Source organism: Nicrophorus vespilloides, unplaced genomic scaffold (assembly GCF_001412225.1).
Source record: "Nicrophorus vespilloides isolate i.1.1-1 unplaced genomic scaffold, Nicve_v1.0, whole genome shotgun sequence".
Classification (NCBI taxonomy): Eukaryota; Metazoa; Arthropoda; class Insecta; order Coleoptera; family Silphidae; genus Nicrophorus; species Nicrophorus vespilloides.
Window position 1 is genome coordinate 1,368 of NW_017097462.1, and position 22,506 is coordinate 23,873.

The window sequence follows — 22,506 nt, forward strand, 5'->3', positions numbered from 1 at the left end:
GTGTTTGCAGCAAAAATTCTCTGAAATGTGTTTGGTTAAGGGTGTGAGGCTGGGTAACATCTGCCTTGCACCTGCCCAAACCCTTGTGTTTCATAACGATTTTCAGTTTTCAACGTTAGTGTTAAACTAAAACTATTGTGATAATAATTATGAACTAGTTATTTTCGTCATATCAAACAAAGCAAATGTTAAATAAAGATTTATTAAAGTTTCAATAATGATATATAATAGATAAATATTTTGAATTTGTTTGTTTAGACTGGAAGAGTACAGATGGCGCGAGCATCACCTCAAACGCAAAACAATGTTATTGTTTGATTGTTGCAGCCTATTGTTAGCACGTGCGAATAGCGGAATAATCGTGCAATTATGCAAAGGTTATTGTGTAATAGCGACGGGCTGTTACGCAATTCGCGAGATGATCGTGGAAACAGCTGCGGTGAGGCTATCTCTGTTTACTGGGCAGATTCATCTCGTTTCATCCCCCTTCCACAACATCGGTTACATTGTCATTATCTACCCCCACCCACGCAGTGTTTTGTTTTGGTTTGTCAAAAGCGCGTGTGTATGGCGGAGATCCTTGACAGTGAGATCTCATTCTATAATTGTAACTGCTGGCCAGTAGTAAGGATAACGGAGTGAAATGTGCTGTACATATTGACCTGCAGTTTCGTGTCTCCTAAATTCCAAGTTCCCAACGACCTGACGAACGCGTCGACTGCTGCAGGAAGAGCCCAAAGGCAGAGGGAAGAGAGACAAAAAAAAAAACAAGTAAAGTAAGAAGAAGGAACAAAATACCGATTCGGATTTGGAACGGCGGCCTTCTTTGTCGCTGCTAGAAAGGAGAGAGCAAAACAAACAACAAACAGTTGCAATGTGCTAGCCTCCGCTGCGAATTTTCCTAAAACGTAATAAGGAATCGGCAATTGCGTTCTTTCTTATTCAAACGTTTCCTCACCTCACCTCGACGGACCTCTCGTTTCTACGCTCATTGTTTATCGACGAAAAAGGTAAATATTATCATTTCACTTTTACTCTAATTGCACGCAATAATCTGTTTGGCAATTCAATCTGCACATTTTATCACACTCCTACAAAGTGTATCAATTACATAGCCTTAGCACATGTAAAAGGTAACGCTCACACACAAAAAAATATATGTATCATGCACTTTTATTTGTTCTAATTCGAGGTCAGGCCATTGTATTTAAGTTAGGCATGGATCCAAGTGATTGGGCAATCAATTCATCAAAAATTGAATGCTTGTGCTGGAGGAAATCCACAACAAATCGCCTTGGAACTGCATAGACTGCCCAAACTCCTCTTATCTCATTTTTTGGAATGAAAGATGTGCATTTCTATCAGCTAACTGCATTCAAAACAACTTGTTTATTATGATAAACAAAACAGTTTTGCAATCATATGTGATTAGCTGACACTAAGCATTCTTTTTTTAGGGGGAAACCACTAGATTATTTACGATTTTGGCAGAGTTTTTGGTTCTTTGTTTTACTGCAGCTGTAAAGAGTTGAAAATTTTCTTTTTGGCACTCCATAAATTATAGCATTTGTTTATGTCCTTGTCGACCTACAATTGGACTTTAAATTTAAATTGCTCTTACTTTGCAGTTTTTTTTAATAAGTATAAACTGACTCCATTTTAGGTCAACAAAGATTTCACGTAATTAATTACAAAGTCTACAATGTTATTCATTAATGTGTTGTAAAATACCTTTGAATAGTAAACAAATGGGGTAAATTCTATAAATAAGTGTGAGAATGAAACCATAGCAGAAGCAGCAAAATATTTTTCAAATCAAATGTATTTTTATAATACTATTTTTCAATGGCATTGCCCTTCATTTCCGTTCTGGCACCCAAATCATTCTTATATTGCGCATCAATGAACGTGAATAGAAAAAAAAAATTATAACAGATTTTCCACATCGTTTATGAATGATAGCATAAACCTTTATTTTAAGCGGTTTTAACTAAAATCTAACTAATTTGTTTATTAATCTAATTTAATTTGTGAGTAATTTCGTGTTTAAATATGACTAAATATAATAGATTGTTCGAAGATAATTTTGGCAACGAAATCTTTGCATTATTACGCATATCAATAAAGATGATCGCAGTAAAAACAAATAATAAACGTAGCTTGTATTTACAAAATCTGCTTTATGATTTACGCGAGATTTACGAAAGATAGAAGAAAAAATATTTCTGTGTGTTCCAGCGACGCGCCACAATTTGGAGTAGTGTTAAAATTAAAGTGTTGGCAAGGTTTCACGAACCTGATGTATTTCTGTTATGTGCGCGGATGCACCGAATTCATTTAAATGTATTTATTTACCTCTCTCTCAATTTTTTTTTTTAAAAAACATGTTTCAGACTGCCGAAAATGATGGACTTCCTCAACAAAGCAAGTGAATATTTTCAACACAACTACGGGTACAGAAGGCAGGATGAAAGGGAACCTCCGGTCATGGAGAAATCGCGAATTGCAGCTTACCTGAACTTTATTGGTTGGATGATTTCCTTGGAGACCTTACTGGTCAGCGTGATGAACTTTATTTGCTGCAACATCATATTATTGTATGTTGAATTTCTTCAGCATTTTTTTTATTTCAATTATACTGATTGTTTTTGTTCTACAGATCTTTTTACGTTATAAATCTGAATATGATCAGCACCGTTTGCTTGATTTTTATGATTCTGGTAACAATAAACTGGGTATGCGATGTCTTTGAGGTGGAGGAATACCCGCATTACATTACGGAACAGCAGTTGATCAGAGTTCTTACAATCACAAAACGATGCCTTATTCGTATAAGGCGAGATGTACCTGTTTTGGTAAGTACCTTAATTTAATAAATAAATTTTCAATTTCATTGATTTGTTATGTTTCAGTTCTACTCGTTGTTGACTGTGAGCTTTTGTCTTGTCTACGTAGTAGGAAACAGCATGAGTGGTATCACTGTGAGTTACATCGCGTTTCTGGTAATCTACTTTTCCAAGCTCATAGTTAAGTTCATGCCGAGCAAGATCAAGGAATTGATTTGCAGATTCATAGATGACGTTCAGAATGTTGAAGGTAATTCAGATAAAAAAAAACAATTAGAATTATATTTAACGAAAATTGTCTTTATTTCAAGGGATGATCGAAGAAAGCGATTTAATACCATACAATACTGATGATTCGAATGGCGATAAAGACACCGATCTGGATAGTCTACTAACCGATAGAACTCAAGGTAAATTTCTTTACTCTGAGCCTAAATCAAATATCTATATACGTTATTTGTTTTTGTTATAGAATCAGGTAACAATTCTTTGGCGAGCGGATTGAGCACGATGCCATCACATTTGGATGACGATTATATCCAAGATGATACGATCCAGGAGGATGATCTTTTGCCAAGCACCAAACCCACCAAGATCGATGATTCCAGTGATTCCGATTCATCGGAGCACCGCAACATCGAGTTCGATTCGGTTTACTTCAACAAGGATTCTAGTTCGAGCGAAGACGAGAACAGTTACTCGAAGGGCCTCAAGTTCTCGGATGCGGTGGACAGTAAAAAGGTTGTTGCAGTAGAAGAAACATCGCTATTATCCAGTCCGTACCTGAATATCGCTAACTTCATAAGCAATGTGATGGTGAAAGCTAGTCAACAACAAGAGGTTGTTCAGCAGGAAGCTCCGGTCGAAGAAAGCGACAGTGATTTCGAAATTATTAACAGCGAGGATGTCGAAGATGAGAATGCAGAACACGTTTAATGAATCTTCTTTTGTGATACATAATTATTAATATTACTTCCTCCCATTTCTTTTTTTTCTTTCTTTCTCGAATCAATTTTTTTTTATATATTTTATATATATATATAGAAATAATTCATTTTTTTCAGTCTCGTTAGATTAAGAAGTCAGTAAGAAGTATACATTTATATGTTTAAGGGATTTTTACGTGTTCTAAATAATAATTCGACCTGCATAAGGAAACAAAAACAAATATATTTAACCAAATTACTTTTCTAAAAAAATTTATTTAAGTTCCTAATATAATATATACCATTATAGTATNNTCTGCATGACTTTGGCCACGGCCATCTCGAAATCCTCTTGCGTCACGTGGACTCTGCGTGGACCATCTATTGAAATCCCGACTACCATAATCCTGACAATCAAAATCCCTACTATATCAAAATCCCGACTATATAGAAATCCCGACTATATCGAAATCCCGACGTTTGAAATTCCGTCTGTATAGAAATCCCGACAACCATAATATGCTCCGAAATAATTTAAATATGTTATTGTAGATATTTTCGATATAGTCGGGATTTTGATACAGTCGGAATTTTGATTTAGTCGGGACTATGTTTGTCGGTATTATGGTTTCTCGAGATTCTGATACAGTCGGGATTATGGTTGTCGAGATTTTGTATAGTCGAGATTTCGAACGTCGGGATTTCGATACAGTCGAGATTTCGAACGTCGGGATTTCGATACATCGGGATTTCAGACGTCGGGATTTCGATATAGTCGAGATTTCGAACGTCGGGATTTCGATATAGTCGGGATTTCGAACGTCGGGATTTTGATACATCGGGATTTCAATCACGTCGGATTTCGAACGTCGGGATTTCGAAGACGGTATTTCGGTTGTCGGGCTTGCGATATAGACCCGATTAAAGGTATAATTATTTAGAGAATAATTAAGATAATTATTAATATTACTTCCTCCCATTTCTTTTTTTCTTTTCTTCTCGAATCAATTTTTTTTATATATTTTATATATATATATATAGAAATAATTCATTTTTTTCAGTCTCGTTAGATTAAGAAGTCATTAAGAAGTATACATTTATATATTTAAGGGATTTTTACGTGTTCTAATTAATAATTCGACCTGCATAAGGAAACAAAAACAAATATATTTAACCAAATTACTTTTCTAAAAAATTTATTTAAGTTCCTAATATAATATATACCATTATAGTATTTATAAATAAAACGAAAAAAATTGAGGAAATTACTTCCACAGCTTCTTGATGGACATGTTCTTCTCAGAATCTTTCTGCATGACTTTGGCCACGGCCATCTCGAAATCCTCTTGCGTCACGTGGACTCTGCGCTCCCTGAGTGCGTACATTCCAGCTTCAGTGCAAACTCCCTAAGTGAACAAATCCCGAATTAATCGAAGCCCACTAATCCATTAAGTTACCTAAATACCTTAACTTCAGCACCGCTCGCACCTGGCATGAGTTCTGCGATTTTCCTCAAGTTGATGCCTCTTGTTAAATTCATCTTCCTGGAGTGAATTTTCAAGATGTCCAATCTGGCTTCTTCGTTTGGTGGTGGAAACTCGATTTTACGATCGATCCTGCCAGGACGCAACAGAGCCGGATCCAAGATATCAATTCGGTTGGTGGCCATGATGACTTTAATGTTTTTGGTAGCTTCGAAACCGTCCAGCTGATTGAGCAACTCGAGCATAGTTCTCTGCACTTCGGAGTCACCGCCAGAGCCGGACTCGATCCTGGACGAACCGATGGAATCGATTTCGTCCATGAAGATGATGGACGGAGCGTGCTCGCGCGCCATAACGAACAGTTCTCTGACCATACGAGAACCTTCTCCAATGAACTTCTGTACCAACTCGGAACCAGACACTCTGATGAAGGTGCATTCAGTGTGGTGAGCCACAGCCCTGGCCAATAAGGTCTTTCCTGTTCCAGGAGGTCCATACAAGAGCACACCTTTGGGCTGTGCAATACCAAGAGCATCAAACAGCTCAGGATGTTTCACTGGCAATTCAATAACCTCCTTGATCTCTTTAATCTGCTTATCCAAACCACCAACCATCTCATAGGTGGAATCAGGGACTTTCTCAACCATCATAAGAGACACCAAAGGATCAACCTAAACATAAATTATCAATCTCAAATAATACTAAAGTATCAATTAATTAACCTTGTTGGGTAAGATTTTATGCAAGGTATAGCTCTCATTCCTAAGAGCCACTCTGCAATTTGGAGTAACATCATTGATGTCAATATTCTTGTCTATATCAACAACAAATTTGCCTTCAGGATGCACCTTGACAAGGACCTTCTTTTTGTCCATCGGCTTCACAACTTCTCCCACATAGCTCCCCTGCTCTTGCAACAACATCAACTCCTCTCTCAACATACGGACTGAATAATAACAATTAATACAAGATTCATTTTAAAAAAAATATTATTATCATTACCTTTGGCATTCAGCTCATTTCGCTGGGCCTGCAATCTGCGCAGATTTTGGCTCTTTTCAGCAACTGTGAGTTGCAGTTCTTCAATTTTGGTTATGTAGTAAGAACGAAAACCTTCTCCCTTCGGCCCCGAATCGATATCCATCTAAATAATATCATTAATAACAATATGATTACATCTTCATTTCCAACAATTTACCTTATTTGAGACGGTCATCTTGACTACAAACTTATTAGAATACAGTCGGAAACTGATATTGTAGCCTCACCAACACCGAACAGAAAAACAACACAATCACTATTCTTGACAGCTAATTTCCAGGACACCAACTTTAGGAATCTTACGCTAAACAATTTTAGTATTCCGCCACGAGATGGAGATAGCATTGTTTTTTTTTAGAAGAACTAAATTACTGGACTCTATAATTTTCTAATTACTTATAATTATATAATACAGTAAACGTTTTGCAGATATAATACAATCAAAACTTAAAATAATATGAAGAGATATTGAAACATCATCAAAACTTAATACGTTGGTACTACGAAAATAAATAGTCTTTTCTATATGTACACTAGTTTTAAGGTGCGTACCACTACAAAATCATTTAAATTTTAATATACACGCGCGAAAATTTGGATCAAAGCAAAGTTTTAATTAGAAATAATTTAATCCGAATTTATATCAAATAAAACATATTTTTTTATAAACTTCTTAAGAAACTGTACTAGATTTGTGTGTGATCTATTAAAAACACGTATCAGAATTTACTATTAAAATACTATTTTCAAAAACTACTACAAAAAAATTGTTAGAAAATATTTTTAAATATTTTTTTAAAAATTTATACCATTTCGTATAAAAATATTTTTTGGTTTCCATAAATATTGTTGAATTAAGTAGTGCTGTTGTTCACTGTAAAATGGAATTATCGGAATATTTAAAGTTGGGTCTCAAAGATCTTTATAAACCAAAACAATCAAATAGAATCATACAGTTCAGACAGTTAAGACAAAACAGTAGAGATAAATGCACGTTGTCTCAAAGGCATATAGCAATGATGGAAACAGTTAAAATAAATGCAAGGATGCAAGCGATGTTGGCGTGGAAAGCGGAGAAGAAGTTGAAAGAGGAGCAGAACAAACAGAAGTTGAAACCAATTTTTAAAGTATCGAAAGTGGTGGCTCCCTCGAAACTAGAAGATATATATACAAAAAAGGTGAACAATTCACTGAAATTAGTTGAAACAGGATACAAATTCAAACCACCTACGAATATTAAACCAATTGTTTTGGAACAAAGAAACAGCAGTAAAATTAATTCGTTGTGTAATTCTGTAAAAGGTAAAATTAAATTTAAAAGAAAAATGTTTATTTATTTTATTTTGTAGATTCTGTGAAGAAAAATGTAGCCACAAAAAGAATTGATAGAGTTAAAAATATTAATAGTAACACTTTAAATGTAAATTTTAAAGTAAACGATAAATCCTGTAAAGTATCCAAGTAAGTATTGCATTTGTTATTTTAATTTAATTAATCAAATTACCTTAGGTTTAGTACTTAATCATTATTATTTTAGTGCTTTAAATGTCAAACCTAAGGTAATTAAAATGAGAAAAGATGAAGCGAATATGATGAAAGAATCTAATCAGAGTGTAATAAAAAATAGATCTCCAAGGGATAGGAATATTATGGATGTTAGTGAATCATCAAATCCTATAGCGAATGAGAATTTTGTTAAAGAAAACTCGATGTCGAGGAATTCAATAATTAACATACAGACTCCAAAGAAAGTATTTAGGAAGCGTTTGTATGGCACAGCTTGTTACATTAGGAAATGTTAAATAAGGAGGAACAAATCTTTGATTCTCTGATCTCTTTAAAATGTTGATGATCGTTTTAAATTGTATTTTGTGTATTGTCTTCTTCTGAAATAAAGAATATTTATTTAATAATTGCTTTATAAATAATAATTATGAAGATAATAGCTAAAGTGGGTCTATATTGCAAGCCCGACAACCGAAAGACCATCTATTGAAATCCCGACGTTCGAAATCCCGACTGTATCGAAATCCCGACGCTTGAAATCCCGACTACAATAATCCTGACAATCAAAATCCCTACTGTATCAAAATCCCGACTATATAGAAATCCCGACTACTATAATCCTGACTATATCGAAATCCCGACGTTTGAAATTCCGTCTGTACAGAAATCCCGACAACCGTAATACGCTCCGAAATAATTTAAATATGTTATTGTAGATATTTTCGATATAGTTGGGATTTTGATACAGTCGGAATTTTGATTTAGTCGGGACTATGTTTGTCGGTATTATGGTTTCTCAAGATTCTGATACAGTCGGGATTATGGTTGTCGAGATTTTGCTATAGTCGGGATTTCGAACGTCGGGATTTCGATACAGTCGGGATTTCGAACGTCGGGATTTCGATAGACGGTATTTCGGTTGTCGGGCTTGCGATATAGACCCGATTAAAGGTATAATTATTTAGAGAATAATTAAGATAATTAACATCAAAAGAAGAAACTCAACGTTTCCAGTAGATGGTAGCATAGGTAGCAAAATAATTGGCATTTCACACTTGTTGATGTATATAGGTAACTGCTAATGTATATATATAAATTGATAATAGAATAGTTTATTTAAAAATCATTTCAGTTACATAAAGGGTGACAAATTGTTTGAAATTTTCTTAAAGTTTTCTTGTTGTTATGTTGGCAAGTCTGTGAAGGAATTTAGTTTAACCCTAAATTAGTTGCTTCAGGTGAAATATAACATAATTATGTAATATAGTGAACAATTTTATAAATCTTGTTGTTTAAGGTATGGGTCATGCATCGGATACTGGGGGCGTCAAGCCCATGTCGATCGCTGGACGTCTCGTCAGCGAGAGGGAACGTCTTGTTGGAATGACAGATGCTGAAAGGGCCTTCCGTGCACAATGGCTCAAAGATCAGCACCTGAGCCCCAATGAACCCTACTTTGTACCAGAAATGTACAAGGAAACACACAACCCCATCCGCAGGTTCTACAGAGCACCCCTAGACAAGTTTAGGACTATGATTGAACCTATGGTTGGAGCTGACAGGGCTCTGAAGATCAGATACTTCACTGGAAAGTTCTTGATGGTGGCTGCTTTCGGATACGGCGCAACCTATTACTTTAAATATAACGGTCATGACTGGACCAAGAAGGGTGGCTGGAATGTTGTTCAGTCGAGAAAATCTGTATTGGAAGGGGATCCAGGATACCCTCAAGTCTCTGATAGATCAAAGGGCTCTGATTATTCCGACAGAGGATTCAAGGAAGGCTCTAAGAATCTAACCATGTAAATTCTTAATAATGTAGTAAAGTTGTAATTTAATATAATTTATTTAATTCTTAATCCTATTGTACACGTACATTAAAAGTAATACAGTTAAAGAGGTTTCGCTAAGAAGCTAGGTGATTGTTTAACGAATGCATCTAGTTTAGTTTTAAACAATTCAGACTGAATTGGCTCTGACAGTTTGCTGAGTGGGTTTTTCACAACGTATTCCACAAAAACTTGACTGTAGATTTGCTGCAGCAGTTCCCTCATATCCTGAGCGTTATTATCAGTGTTCAACACAAATTTGATCCTTGAAGGTGTTTCCATAAAGTGCAGAGTGTATTTTGACGTCTTGTAATAAAGGAAGCCTTCTTTGGTATCGATGGGAGAAATCTTGTTCACAAAAGATTTTATAGAGAAGAGCATTCCGTACATCAGCTTGGCCTCCTCCTCACTGGTCATACCAGATTGTTTGATCCTGTTCCATTCATGGTAATACAATAAACCGCCTTTATGGTCAAAAATGTAAATATTATGAATTGTCATTTTTGCTTAACCAAACTTCTTCCACCCACTGACGTTTGCAGTCATTCGCAAATTTACCATCTGTTGGTTAAGCTTGGAAGCTCATAACCTTAAATATTTTAAACTTTTATAAACAATCCAGGACAATTCTTCAACTTATCGAAATAAAGTAAGTGCACTCAAATAAAACATTTTCCCAACATAAATACCAGTATTTAACAATATAGGAAAACAATTTTGTATTTTACAGGTTATATCCCATGCTTACCAGTTCAAATGGAAGAAATTAAACAGTTAAACGATGATGAAGTGGGATTGGAGCCTCCATGCAAGAAACCAAATTTGGATCAGACAGAAGAAGAGGAAGTCTTGCCTACTATAGATGCTGATGGTAAACCAATACTGTTCAATGGAGTGGAAATTACCAAATTGACTAAAACACAAATGAAAAAGTACAGAAAGATGTTGAAATGGGAAGCAAGCAAAAAGGAGAAGAGGGTTAAAGAGAGGTTGAAGATGAAGAACAAAAAAGTTGAGGCTAAAAAGAATAATATTGATTTAGGTCCGTCCAGAAAACAGTTAAAGAAAGCAACAATGGCAAACAGCAGTTGCAAAATAGGAATAGCCATCGACTTAAGTTTTGATGATCTTATGATCCCAAAGGTATAAATAATTTAAATTCTTTTTATTATTTGAGTAATGTATTTTATTTTGCACAGGATTTGGGAAAAGTGATAAAGCAGATTTTAAGGGTTTACACAGAGAATAGAAGATCTTCTGCACCTATGCAATTGCATCTGACAAGTTTTACAGGGAAGAGCAGAGAAGAAATGTCCAAACACAATGGATATGAACATTGGGATATGAACTTTCATGAGGAAAGCTATTCAAGTTTGTTTCCAAAAGAGAAACTCGTGTATTTGACAAGTGAAAGTGATAATATTATTAATGAATTGGAAGAGGACAAAATTTACATCATTGGTGGATTGGTTGACCACAATTCACATAAGGTTTTTATTTATTATTAATATTCAGTATATTTGTCAGTTATAAAGTAACAATTGTTTACAGGGAATTTGTTTTAACAAAGCTGTGAAGGAAGGTATAAGTCATGGTCAATTACCAATTGGTGAATATTTTACATTGAAGACTAGAAAAGTGTTTACAATTAATCAAGGTATAAATTTTATTGCTACATTTGAATGTAATGTTATTAATGAATTCTATGTTTAGTTTTCGAAATACTGTTGAGGGTTTCTGAGGGAAAGACCTACAAAGAGGCGTTCGAAAGTACATTGCCTAAACGAAATAATATGCAACCAACGAATTCTGATGCCAACGTCGATCAAAATGATCCCAATAGCATCGAAAAAATTGAAGAATCTGAATGTGCTAACAATGATTCGAGTTAGCATGGTTTGAATCGAAAAACATTGAAATATATGTTAATTGTTTACCATAGATCGTTCCGTGCAGTACAATTCAATTATTTTATTAAAATGTATATATATACGGTTTGTGCTGTAATGAATTTGGTGTTTTGTAATAAAATATTTTATGATTATTTTTTTATGCAAAATTCAATATATATTGTAAATTTGTTGTAGCGGTTTTAGAAACACTGATTTAGTGTTTGCAACCAAACATACAGTCGTGTATTTGTAATTGTCTGAAATACCAAAGTTTGTAAATAAATTATGAAGACACCATTGCAGCTATAAACTAATATTTATGCTCAATTTAATCTGTGCATATTCAAAATTAACATCCATATATAACATTTTTATGGGAGATCATGTTTACGAAAATGCAGTCCATTATCTAAGACGTTGTTTTCTTATTTGTTCATCAAAGTATATATGCATGTTCGGTCGCCTGCACTTTAGGCGTAAAATAAATATTCCTTTTTTTGAGACAGCTGCCGCCATCTGTTAGCAATGTTACAAAGGTTGTAGTTCAAGCATTTTGGCGCTGCTCAAAAACCATTTCCTCGAAAACGTACTAATTTGATTAAAGAAAAATTTATAATTGAAGAATTGTTAATTTCTATTTCAATAAAGCAATCACCAAATATATATATTCATTAATTTGTAAGATATGAACGTTTTAATTATTGCAAACAGCGCCATCTTTCGATAATTAAGTTAATCGAGGTATGATGATTTTCCATGTCTTTAGTTTTTAATTAATTCCTCGAGAACGGCTGAAGTAATTGTCATCGTTTATTACTCAAATTAAAGCTGAAAGTCTCACCTTTCCAATGAGCTTTCTGCTGTCATCCATCATAAAAAATGGTGTTTCAATTTAAGATTGAGATTCTATTTTTAAGTGTTTAAAACGAATAATTTCAGAAAGTTTGGTATTCACTGAGCAATAAGTTTTAATTTAATTACTTAAAACAAAATCAAAACATTTGCTTGTGGATGTGGATGGGAATTGTAAATAAAAACAGCTGATTCAAATACAATTTGTTATAATATACAAACACGTTTTGTTGTCTTACATTGCTAATTATTGGAAGTTATTAGATTTCTCCTAGCAATAATTAAGAGAAGATGTATGCAATACATAAAAATATCTTAATATTTCTATAAAAATATGTTTCTTTTATCTCTCTCTCTCTCTACATATTACTCTGTTTCTTCTATCCATTATTAATTACTTCTTTTTTTTCTTTTAATATTTACATAGAAATACTGGTACAATGTAACATTCACTTAAAAAGTATACAAAATAAAAATCGTACTTAATATTAATACTGGACATATAATAATAATATTAAACATAGAACACAGGACTCTGCGGAAGGTAAAATCCCCTTCGCGAAGGTTCGTCGAATCAAAATTCTCCTCGGAATTTTACCCAACGCAGAGTCCATCGTAATACTCGTAAAAGCATGAAGATGAATGAGATATGTACAAAAAACATAAAAAAATAAAATAAACGAGCGAAGAGGAAAGAGATTTCTAAAATAATAAAATGCACATTTAACGAGAAATTAAATAAATATTACATAAGGAACTCTTAGAATCTAACGAATCAAAAAAAAAAATAATGATATATATGTAACAACGTTACTTTCCTCCTCCTTCTTGCATGAATAAAAGTCAATTTATAAATTACAAAAAAAAAATGATTAATAGTTATTAATTGATTGAATATACGCAAATTCATTGTCACAAAAAAAATTGAATTCAATTCAATTACGCATTTTCTGCTTTTGACTAGCTTTTTACAATGTATATATCTAGAAAATATATATATATATAAATTAATTTTTTTTTATATCAAAAAAAAAATGAAATAAAAAAATAAATCGTTGTTCTTCAGCAGCTGGTTTCGGGGAAGGTCTTCGTGGTGCCGTTGGTGATACTGTTGTTGGTGTCACCCATCGATGGTAAACTGGATGAATGGTGATTGGTGTTTCCAGCCGTCTCCGCTGTTCTGTTCTTCCTGAGGCACCAAACGCGTTTCACAGCAGTCAAGACCTGATTTCAAATTATACATTGTTATAGTAGTGTGTGAAAGGTAAATGGAAATGGTTGTGCTTACCTGTGGTTGTAATCCGACCACGATGAAGATGAACACGCCCTGAAGACAATTGATCAGGTCGGTCAAGTACCAAATCTCTTGGGGTCCGCCGACCGCCCAGGAGATGACGTCCGCGATCCACGTTACGCCCATCACCACCACCAGCTTCATACACACTCTACCCAATGCGGCTCTGCAAGAGATAACATAAAAATTGACAAAATATTCACAAACAGTTATATTTCTACTACAATTTAACTCTTTGAGAGGCAGTGGTACACGCATAGTACCACCACTTTTTGAACATATGGCTTTATTATGATTTTCTAGAAAATGTACAAGAAAGAGGAATTGTCATTTATTTTTGTTGGTAAGTCAAGGGATGAATCTTGATAGTCGATACCATCCGATGTTGATTCAGTGGACGAAACTGTCAGATTCAGTCTAGAAATTTAGGAATTTCTGGCCTAAATATATATCATCTGTTATAAGCACGTTTTAAGTAACATTTTTATCTGTTTCTTAGTTGTTGTTTACCAGCTGTTTAATGAATGTAGAAGTTTCTAAGATGGAAAAACACGAGTATCGTTCTGTGATCAAATTCTTTGGTTTATTGGAAACAGAAATTCATACCATCAACAAGCTTTGTAGATGACCTTCAGAAACTGCACCATCATCAGAAAACATTCAAAAAGTCCATGATATTAGTATTGGATGATGGACGTGTGAAAGTGCATGAAATAACTGATGGCTTAGGCATTTCAACGGGACAAGTTTTCCACATTTTGCATGTAAAATTAAAGATGAAAAAGCTCTGTCCAAGATTTGTAAATAATTGATAACAAACGCATTCTCAAGTGTCTTTGGATCGTTTTAAAAGAATAAACTCGATGAAACTTGAATTCACCACTAAACACGAGAGATGAGAGAAACATGGAAACAATGGTTCAAGTGCAACAAATCAGGTAAAGACTGTTTCATCAGCAGATTCATAACTATGGACGAAACTTGGATTTACCACTAAACACACCTGAGATGAAAGAAACATTGAAACAATGAATCAATTGCACCAAAGAAGACAAAGATTGTTCCATCAGCAGATTCATAACTATGGATAAACTTGGATTCACTACTAAACACACCAGAGATGAAAGAAACATTGAAACAATGATTCAATTGCACCAAAGAAGACAAAGATTGTTCCATCAGCATATTCATAACTATGGATAAAATATGGATTCACTACTAAACACACCAGAGATGAAAGAAAATTGAAACAATGAGTTCAATTGCACCAAAGAAGACAAAGATTGTTCCATCAGCAATTCATAACTATGGATAAAATATGGATTCACTACTAAACACACCAGAGATGAAAGAAACAACGAAACATTGATTTAATTGCATCAAAGAAGACAAAGACTGTTCCATCAGCAGATTCATAAATGTGGATGAAACAAGGATTCACCACTAATAAAACCAGAGATGAGAGAAACATGGAAACAATGGTTTAAATGCACCAAATCAGGTAAAGTCTGGTCCATCAGCAGATTCATAAATATGGATAAAACTTTGATTCACTACTAAACACACCAGAGATGAAAGAAACATCGAAACATTGATTTAATTGCACCAAAGAAGACAAAGACTGTTCCATCAGCAGATTTATAAATATGGATGAAACTTTGATTCACCACTAAACACATCAGAGATGAGAGAAACATCGAAACAATGGTTCAAGTGCACCAAACCAAGTAAAGTCTGTTCCATCAGCTGATTCATAACTATGGATGAAACTTGAATTCATCATTAAACACACCAGAGATGAAAGAAACATCGAAACAATGATTCAATTCCACCAAATCAGGTAAAGACTATTTCATCAGCAGATTTTTAACAATGGATGAAACTTGGATTCATCATTATACATCAGAGATGAAAGAACAATTGAAACATTGGTTCAAGTGCACCAATAACGGCAAAGACTGTTCCATCAACAGGAAAGGTAGTAGAATTAAGTCAGAATATTATAGAAGCTTGTTGGATTAATTGGATAGAAAAATTAGCGAAAAAGACCTCACAAAATGGTAAAAATCAGCGAATTAAAGTATGAATTGCTTGAACATCTATCATATTCGACAGATTTAGCTCTATCAGACTACCATCTATCCCAAACAACTTGAAAAACTGTAAGGCGTTTTTCGTACATACAAGAAGCAATTGATGTTGTATAAAATTATTGTGTAAGTTTAATAGAAATAATTATAAAGATGTTATAGAATAATTAGAAAAACGTTGGACTAGATGTATTAGCTACAAGGAGAATATATTGAAAAATAACCACAAAATTCGTGTTTTTCCCTTTGCAGTCGTATTTGGATATGGATGGAATGGAAATAAAGCGGATCGCAATGCGAGCTCTGCTTGTGGCATTCTTGAGCTAGAATTTGCGCAAATGCGCGTCCATCGAGAACGGCTTTCCGCGAATTCACTCTTCACGTCTGTAATTCAATTGAGTTCGCAAATTGTCCTCCTCCTTACCTTTCTGTCGTCGATTTGACAAGTTCCCGTTTCCACAAGCCGCAGGTCAATTCTCTGGCAGTCGCCGCGAACAGGATCAAATTGATGGCCAGCAAACATCCGATCGGTCCGAAGAAGTACGTGAGGATCTCCTTGTTGCCTGAAACGAGAGAGAAACGCATGAGATTCCTGAAATCGTTAATAATTTTTTAATGTCCAACCGTGGGACAGCGATGAGAAGGAGGTGGAGGAAGAAGAAAGGATAATGATCTTGCCCGAAGGTCGTCCCCCGAACAAGGCCATTTACCCAAAGGAATTTAAATTGTGCCACCGCTACGAAGAAAGAGGTAAAGGACAAGCAGAGAATAAAAAAAAGCAAAAGACATAAAGAAAAAGTAATATGTCGGGTACATTTTTAAAGTCTCATTAAGACCACCGGCTGCCTCCAAAGAATCCCGAGAAAAACGGTGCGCACAGTTTCGAAACATATAAAATAAAGAAACTGCGTATGTACTTTATTTCAACGAGCAGATAGCAGAAAGGAATCTCTTTCGCGGTTCGCGAATTTCCGCGTTCCGAGATCAAGGCTTTTCCACAAATTTAACAGATCTTTTCGGATCATCAAAAATCTAGAAACTAGAAAACCTCTCACTATAAATAAACAAGTTTTACTGAAATGATAGAGAAATACGTGACATCCTTAATGCGAATGTGAGGAACACGTTTGAACTTGTTCTGGTTTTGGTTTAGGAAAGGTTGCTTTTACCTACGCGGATGATTCATAATTAAATTATTATTGAAGAGCCGTTGGTGCGCACGACCCGATGCTCGGATACCGTAAACATTTCTGGAGAGAACACGCGAAGAGGCGGGTAAAAAATGGTTCGATCCTGCTGGCGTCGTGTAAACAATTTTAGAGACGCGCGGCAGTCAATCAGAGTAGGCGAAAAGAGATGCCTTTAACGTCTTTTGTTTATAATCAACGTCGGCCGTATGTCTGTCGACGGGCGAGCTACATTTTCGTATTATTGATGACTCAATGAGGTTCGTTTCTACAGAAATAGTTGAGCGAGTTTCGCACTAAAAGAACAAAGACTGTACCCAATCCCTTTGAATAAATAAAAAAAATGAAATGCTTCCTTCCTTTAGATACACTTTTACAATGTGCTACAATTCTGTTTTGTTAAAAAATAAAGGTGAAAAAAATCTTTTTGTTGCAAGAAATTGTCTTTTTGAAAATACCTCAGAATTGGAATACAGTAAATATTTAATATTAAAGATGAATGGATTCCAATATGTGTTCTAAGTAATTTATGAAGAACGAAGTCAAAAAGTTTGAAAACTTGAATGATTAATGAACAATAAGTTTGTGAATAAAATTTCGAAGGTTTTCGCTGATTTATTAAGAAGTAAATCAAACGTTGATTATCAATTTGTAATATAAAGATTTTAATGTAAATGTGTACAATGAGATCATTTTGTTTTCAGCATTCTAGAGATTGCTTTGTATATGATTATAGACAATAATTTATAGAATTATCAAGAAAAAAATAAATAAACAATCCGTTTTAAATCTCAGTTTTGTATAGAAAATTCTTAAACAAGTTACTCGACGTATTAAATAATGCGATTTCCTTCGAAGTTGCTATTCTTGGAAGCTTCAGTTACTCGTGTAAATAATCAATTGGTTCTCTTTAAAAAAAAAATAATGTGAATGAGACAAATCGTTGAAAGGAACTCTATTCTTTCGCTTTGTTGTAAGAAAAGTGAATCAGATGATTTTTTTACAAGTTTTTTTTGTTGTCGCCTGACAAAGAGACGCTACCACAAAGTGTGAGCCATCAAAAGAGGAAATTGGTGTGGGAACGTTGAGAAGAAAAAAAAAACAGGGGTTTCGAAGCAAGAAAAAAAGACCTACCTGCAAACCAGCAAGCGTGTTTGGTGAAACCGGGTTGAATTAAGTAGTCGCCGTTATCGACGGAATCCAGAAGGGCTGCGACTCCAGCAATCAGAAGAGGGAATCCCCAAGCGTACAGCTCGTACAGCCTGAGCCTCCAGCGCTCCTGGCTCTTCTCCAGACTCTGCGGCCTCAGATCCCTGCAAAAAAAAAGCAACAAAACACACGTTATATTAACCAGATATATGATTACTTCATCGAAGACGGGAAAGGTAATTGGTCGCGAAAATATTTTCGTGAACGGAAAGTAAATATTTACGCGAACTGCGAAAATATTTTCGTTGAATTACTAAGTTTTCCGCAACTCGGCCGATTCTCGATATTAATAAATTCTGGAAGAAACGCTCGTTAACGGGATTAAAACTATCCATGGAGATCCGATTTCTAGGTCGAATCGTTATGGATAATACGCGTGTAACGGTTTCCTTTTCTTTATCGGTATTCGAAGAGTTACGTGTGGTCCTTCTTATTAGATTTTAATTACCCGAATTTTCGGTTGATTTCTGTATGATTCACTACCAATTTCTATTAATAAACTAGATCGAATCTCATGGAAAAAGTAATTAAATCCATTTACGAAATTAATGAGAAAAGACATAATTTATAAATTTCAGTATAATTATCTAACTGTATTCTAATAAATGTTAATTAGATTTATTGAAAATCCAATAATTGCAATTTACACCTGTACGTAATTTCTGTAAAATATAAATTCATTTATTAAAGTAGCGGTAATTTCTTAGCAACAATGATTCTTTAGGAATTATGACGCAAAATGACAGCTGTCACCTTGTGTCAAAGCATCAAAAAATGTATGTTACAAACAATTGAGTCGCAAAGTGACAGCTGTCACGTTGTGTCAAAGTTTCAAAAAATTTATATTATATAGAATTGAGTTGCGAAATGACAGCTTTCACGTTGTGTCAAAGCATTAAAAAAATTGTTATATCATTATTTACTAATTTAATCTTTTTGTTAAGTTAATTTCATTAAATTTACTTCTTATATTGAAACTTATAATGAGAAAAGAAATAATTTATAACTTTCTCTATAATTATCTAACTGTATTCTAATAAATGTTAATTAATTTTATTGAAACTCGAATAATTGCAATGATTATTCCATTTCCACCTGTGCGAAATTACTGTAAAATATAAATGCAGCTGCTTGTAATTTCTTCGCAACAATAGTTGTTTGGGAAATAAACTTGAATATAATGTTTATAAATGTATATATTTGGGTTATGCTATATACAATTCATTGAGAAAATTAACCGCTGTATTTCTTTTCCTTTGTGTCTCTCGTAATGAGTTATGAATAAACACGTTGGAAAGAGTCGCAATGAACGGGTCACGATAAGACCGAAATATAACGGTTGGACTTTTACAACAAAAGCTACATCATACATCATTACTACACACACTGCCTACATACTTGCTCGAAGAAACCCATTGAACTTCACGCATTTGAACTTCAAAGAAAAGATGTCACGCTTATAACGCAATTATTCGCATCACTCGGGAAAGCGAAATAATCGCAAACGTTATTATAAAGAAAAGTTCAAGAAACTGGATTGTTCCAAAAGATGAAACATGTGTTTTATAGCGTGAAACATTATTCATGTTTAATTAACTTTACAGTTTATAAATTAATAATTTATGGCTAATTACTCACAATTATTTAATCGTGTTTCAAAGAGATTTTGAACTTATTGAATGATTTTTTAATATCTATTTTATTTTTGACAGTTAGTTTATAAAGATAACAATATAATGTTTTTTTCTTTACGATTTGAAAAGTAGTTCAAAACAACCTAAGTTTTAAATGTAAATATATTCTAAAAAAAATAGTACACAAAATTTGTTAAAAAGTAAATGATCTTCTACACAGTGAAATCTCTTTTTGTGTTGTTTATTTCTATTTTATTTAGTTCTTCGAATAGTTTGGTTTCAAACAGTCCGGAATCGATTACCCGCACTGGCGAGGTATTGCTGAATGGAATAAAAATTTGACGATTTTAACAATATTCTGAAGCAAATAACAAGAAATATGAAAAAATAACAATTATGAACTACAAGTTTCAAATCATTGGATTTTAGAAGAATCATAGATAATTATTGAAATATAGTTGTTTTATAATTTGATCTTTTCGTTAAATTCAAAAGTTTTATGTAAATTTTGGTGTTATCTGAAAAATTCAATGAATTTACTTTACTTCTTATATTTAAATTCAACAAATAAAAAAAAAACATAGATAAACTACAAGTTTTAAACCATTAGATTATAGATAATTATTGAAATATACTTGTTTTCTTTATTTACTACTAATTTCAATTACTAATTTGATTTTTTATCAACTTAAAAAGTTCTATGTAAATTTTGGTGTTATCTGAAGAATTCAATAAATTTATTTTAAGTACTTCTTTTATTGAAATTTAACAAATTAAAAGATTACATTGATCAACCGCAAGTTTAGGATTTTATATGAAAGTTATATAATAATTAAAACATAGTTTTTGAACTTTTTGTCAACTTATTTTTTATGTTATCTGACAAAATTATTAAATTTGCTCTTTTGGAGTAGTTGTTCTCTTAAAGTGACGTAAAATGACATCTGTCACTTTCTGTCAAAGCATCAAAATATAAACAATTGGGTTGTGAAATGACAGCTGTCACGTTGTGTCAAAGCATCAAAAAAATTATTATGTCATTATTTACTAATCTTTTTGTTAACTTATTAATGTAATAATGTATTAATTTACTTCTTAAATTGAAATATGATTTTAAAGTCAAATTGTGTCTCTTGAAACGAATTATATTTGAAGATCATTCTTAACATAAATGTTTACTCATAATTCTTGGTAGAAACTAACGATCGTTGCGAAATTAATTTGTTAGGTGTGTCGTTTAAAATTATTGTTGCATACGGCACACTTTGCATTGGATATTCACATTATTCAAATACTTTTCTTATAATACCGTACGTAACAAATACCGAAACATCCGAAACGAACGGTTTTCAAAAAGCCCATTTACATTATATTCTCGCCGAAGCCACCTGGAAGCCGCCGGAGCGAGGAAACAAATGCTGCTTGCTGTTGCTGCTGTAAAAGCCTCGACCCGCAGATGTTGTTGCCGAGCCGCCAAAGACTCTTTCAACTTTATTTTTTTTTTCGCAAAGACGCTGAGCACATTTTCAAGTATTTTACGACCCCAACTCCACTTAACGCAGAGGTCAAGGAATATTGTTATTGGCTACTCTATTCTTGACAAAAAGAACAACTCAAAAATGGTATAAACAAATGTTATAACAGCAAAATAAAATAACTAGGCTAAATATGTTTTTCTTTTTGTAACGGATTCAGGCGAGATTCAGTTATTATTATTATGGTATATTCGTGCTTCCCAATTGGTGAGATTCATAGTATGCAATGAACTGTTACAATTGTGTTAGTAGTGTGTATTGTGGGTTTAAGTGGCGAAGAATAACGCCGTTTTGGGTCATCCACCCGACGTTAATTTAATCATGAAGAGTAGAAGCAGTAGAAAAAAAAACTAGAAGCATTTAAGGACTCTGATCCGGTTTGGCGTGAAAGTAAAAACGAAGTTGCGCAACCCGAAATAAAAGAAATAGAGATGGAACATTCTTCGACGGTGAAAGTTTCGATTCAAAGAAGTTGAAGGACGAAGCGGATAATCCCATCCGGGTGTACTTTTTTTTTGTGTACAGCGGACGTTATTTATTGTTGGCTCTTTATTGTAGCTGAGGGAGAGCTACGAAAAAGAAATCCTTTTGGATTGGAAGAAGCATGGAGGGTGCCTCCTTTTTCATTTTAATTAATGCCTCTCAATAACTCACTCAACGGGTCTATTTGCATGCAGATTTCTGTAAGGGGGAGAGAACATTGGATGCAATCCAATTCTGATTGAGCCGCATAATCGACTATATATTAAATCGCTTTATTATCTTGAATAATATTAGATTTAATCATTTTTAGTTACAAATAACGTGAATTAATCGAAAGTAGAGTTGATGTAAATTGAAGCAAAATTTATCTCATAGAGCAAACTATTAAATTTTGAATGTGACGTGAAATGACAGCTGTCACCTTGTGTCAAAGCATCAAAAAATGTATGTTATAAACAATTGGGTTGCAACTAGAACCAAATATGTTCAATAGAGAATTTTTATAATTGATTTTTTTAATAGCAAATAATGTTATTAAATAAAATAAGTATAATTCACTTCTTTTAAATCAACGGTTCTCAATCTATGAGTAGTATGGATAAATTTTGAATGTGTCGTGAAATGACAGCTGTCACCAAAACGTCAAAAAAATGTATGTTATAAACAATTGGGTTGCAACTAGAACCTAATATGTTCAA

At 33.7% G+C, this 22,506-nt stretch overlaps 7 protein-coding genes across 8 annotated transcripts in view; 4 read left to right on the top strand and 3 right to left on the bottom strand.

Moving 5' to 3' along the window:
• The first annotated feature begins 520 nt into the window (after positions 1–520).
• Positions 521–3,863, top strand: LOC108560183. Its single transcript, XM_017917636.1, has 6 exons — positions 521–1,010; positions 2,394–2,597; positions 2,660–2,855; positions 2,913–3,096; positions 3,158–3,256; positions 3,319–3,863. Exons 2-6 carry the CDS (start codon positions 2,404–2,406, stop codon positions 3,780–3,782), a joined length of 1,137 nt encoding a protein of 378 aa, XP_017773125.1. The 5' UTR covers positions 521–1,010; positions 2,394–2,403; the 3' UTR covers positions 3,783–3,863.
• Positions 3,864–4,960: 1,097 nt separating this feature from the next.
• Positions 4,961–6,578, bottom strand: LOC108560178 (26S protease regulatory subunit 8). The gene is made up of 5 exons (XM_017917630.1): positions 6,455–6,578; positions 6,259–6,400; positions 5,979–6,202; positions 5,238–5,927; positions 4,961–5,178 (listed from the first exon to the last, which is right to left on the bottom strand). Exons 1-5 carry the CDS (start codon positions 6,470–6,472, stop codon positions 5,038–5,040), a joined length of 1,215 nt encoding a protein of 404 aa, XP_017773119.1. The 5' UTR covers positions 6,473–6,578; the 3' UTR covers positions 4,961–5,037.
• A 572-nt stretch (positions 6,579–7,150) lies between these two features.
• On the top strand, positions 7,151–8,150 carry LOC108560180. Of its 2 annotated transcripts, none has more exons than XM_017917632.1 (3): positions 7,151–7,599; positions 7,647–7,758; positions 7,835–8,150. In XM_017917632.1, exons 1-3 carry the CDS (start codon positions 7,179–7,181, stop codon positions 8,097–8,099), a joined length of 798 nt encoding a protein of 265 aa, XP_017773121.1. In that variant the 5' UTR covers positions 7,151–7,178; the 3' UTR covers positions 8,100–8,150. The 2 variants fall into 2 exon arrangements, with proteins under 2 accessions (XP_017773121.1, XP_017773122.1); XM_017917633.1 differs by having other exon boundaries at positions 7,151–7,584.
• An 894-nt stretch (positions 8,151–9,044) lies between these two features.
• Positions 9,045–9,662, top strand: LOC108560181. The gene has a single exon (XM_017917634.1). It carries the CDS (start codon positions 9,103–9,105, stop codon positions 9,607–9,609), a length of 507 nt encoding a protein of 168 aa, XP_017773123.1. The 5' UTR covers positions 9,045–9,102; the 3' UTR covers positions 9,610–9,662.
• LOC108560182 (trafficking protein particle complex subunit 1) lies at positions 9,631–10,214 on the bottom strand. Its single transcript, XM_017917635.1, has one exon. The coding sequence runs from the start codon at positions 10,131–10,133 to the stop codon at positions 9,696–9,698; it is 438 nt and encodes a 145-aa protein (XP_017773124.1). The 5' UTR covers positions 10,134–10,214; the 3' UTR covers positions 9,631–9,695.
• On the top strand, positions 10,193–11,640 carry LOC108560179 (tRNA methyltransferase 10 homolog A). The gene is made up of 5 exons (XM_017917631.1): positions 10,193–10,281; positions 10,363–10,775; positions 10,832–11,122; positions 11,184–11,289; positions 11,346–11,640. The coding sequence occupies exons 2-5, from the start codon at positions 10,389–10,391 to the stop codon at positions 11,522–11,524; spliced, it is 963 nt and encodes a 320-aa protein (XP_017773120.1). The 5' UTR covers positions 10,193–10,281; positions 10,363–10,388; the 3' UTR covers positions 11,525–11,640.
• Positions 11,641–13,348: 1,708 nt separating this feature from the next.
• LOC108560174 (probable G-protein coupled receptor Mth-like 1) overlaps positions 13,349–22,506 on the bottom strand; it is a 55,388-nt gene continuing 46,230 nt past the window's right edge. Inside the window, exons 4-7 of the mRNA XM_017917624.1 lie at positions 18,082–18,260; positions 16,185–16,323; positions 13,665–13,836; positions 13,349–13,600 (exon numbers count right to left, since the gene is read on the bottom strand). Of these exons, the coding sequence (XP_017773113.1) occupies positions 13,439–13,600; positions 13,665–13,836; positions 16,185–16,323; positions 18,082–18,260 (652 nt within the window). The 3' untranslated portion in view covers positions 13,349–13,438. The remainder of the gene's footprint in view (positions 13,601–13,664; positions 13,837–16,184; positions 16,324–18,081; positions 18,261–22,506) is intronic.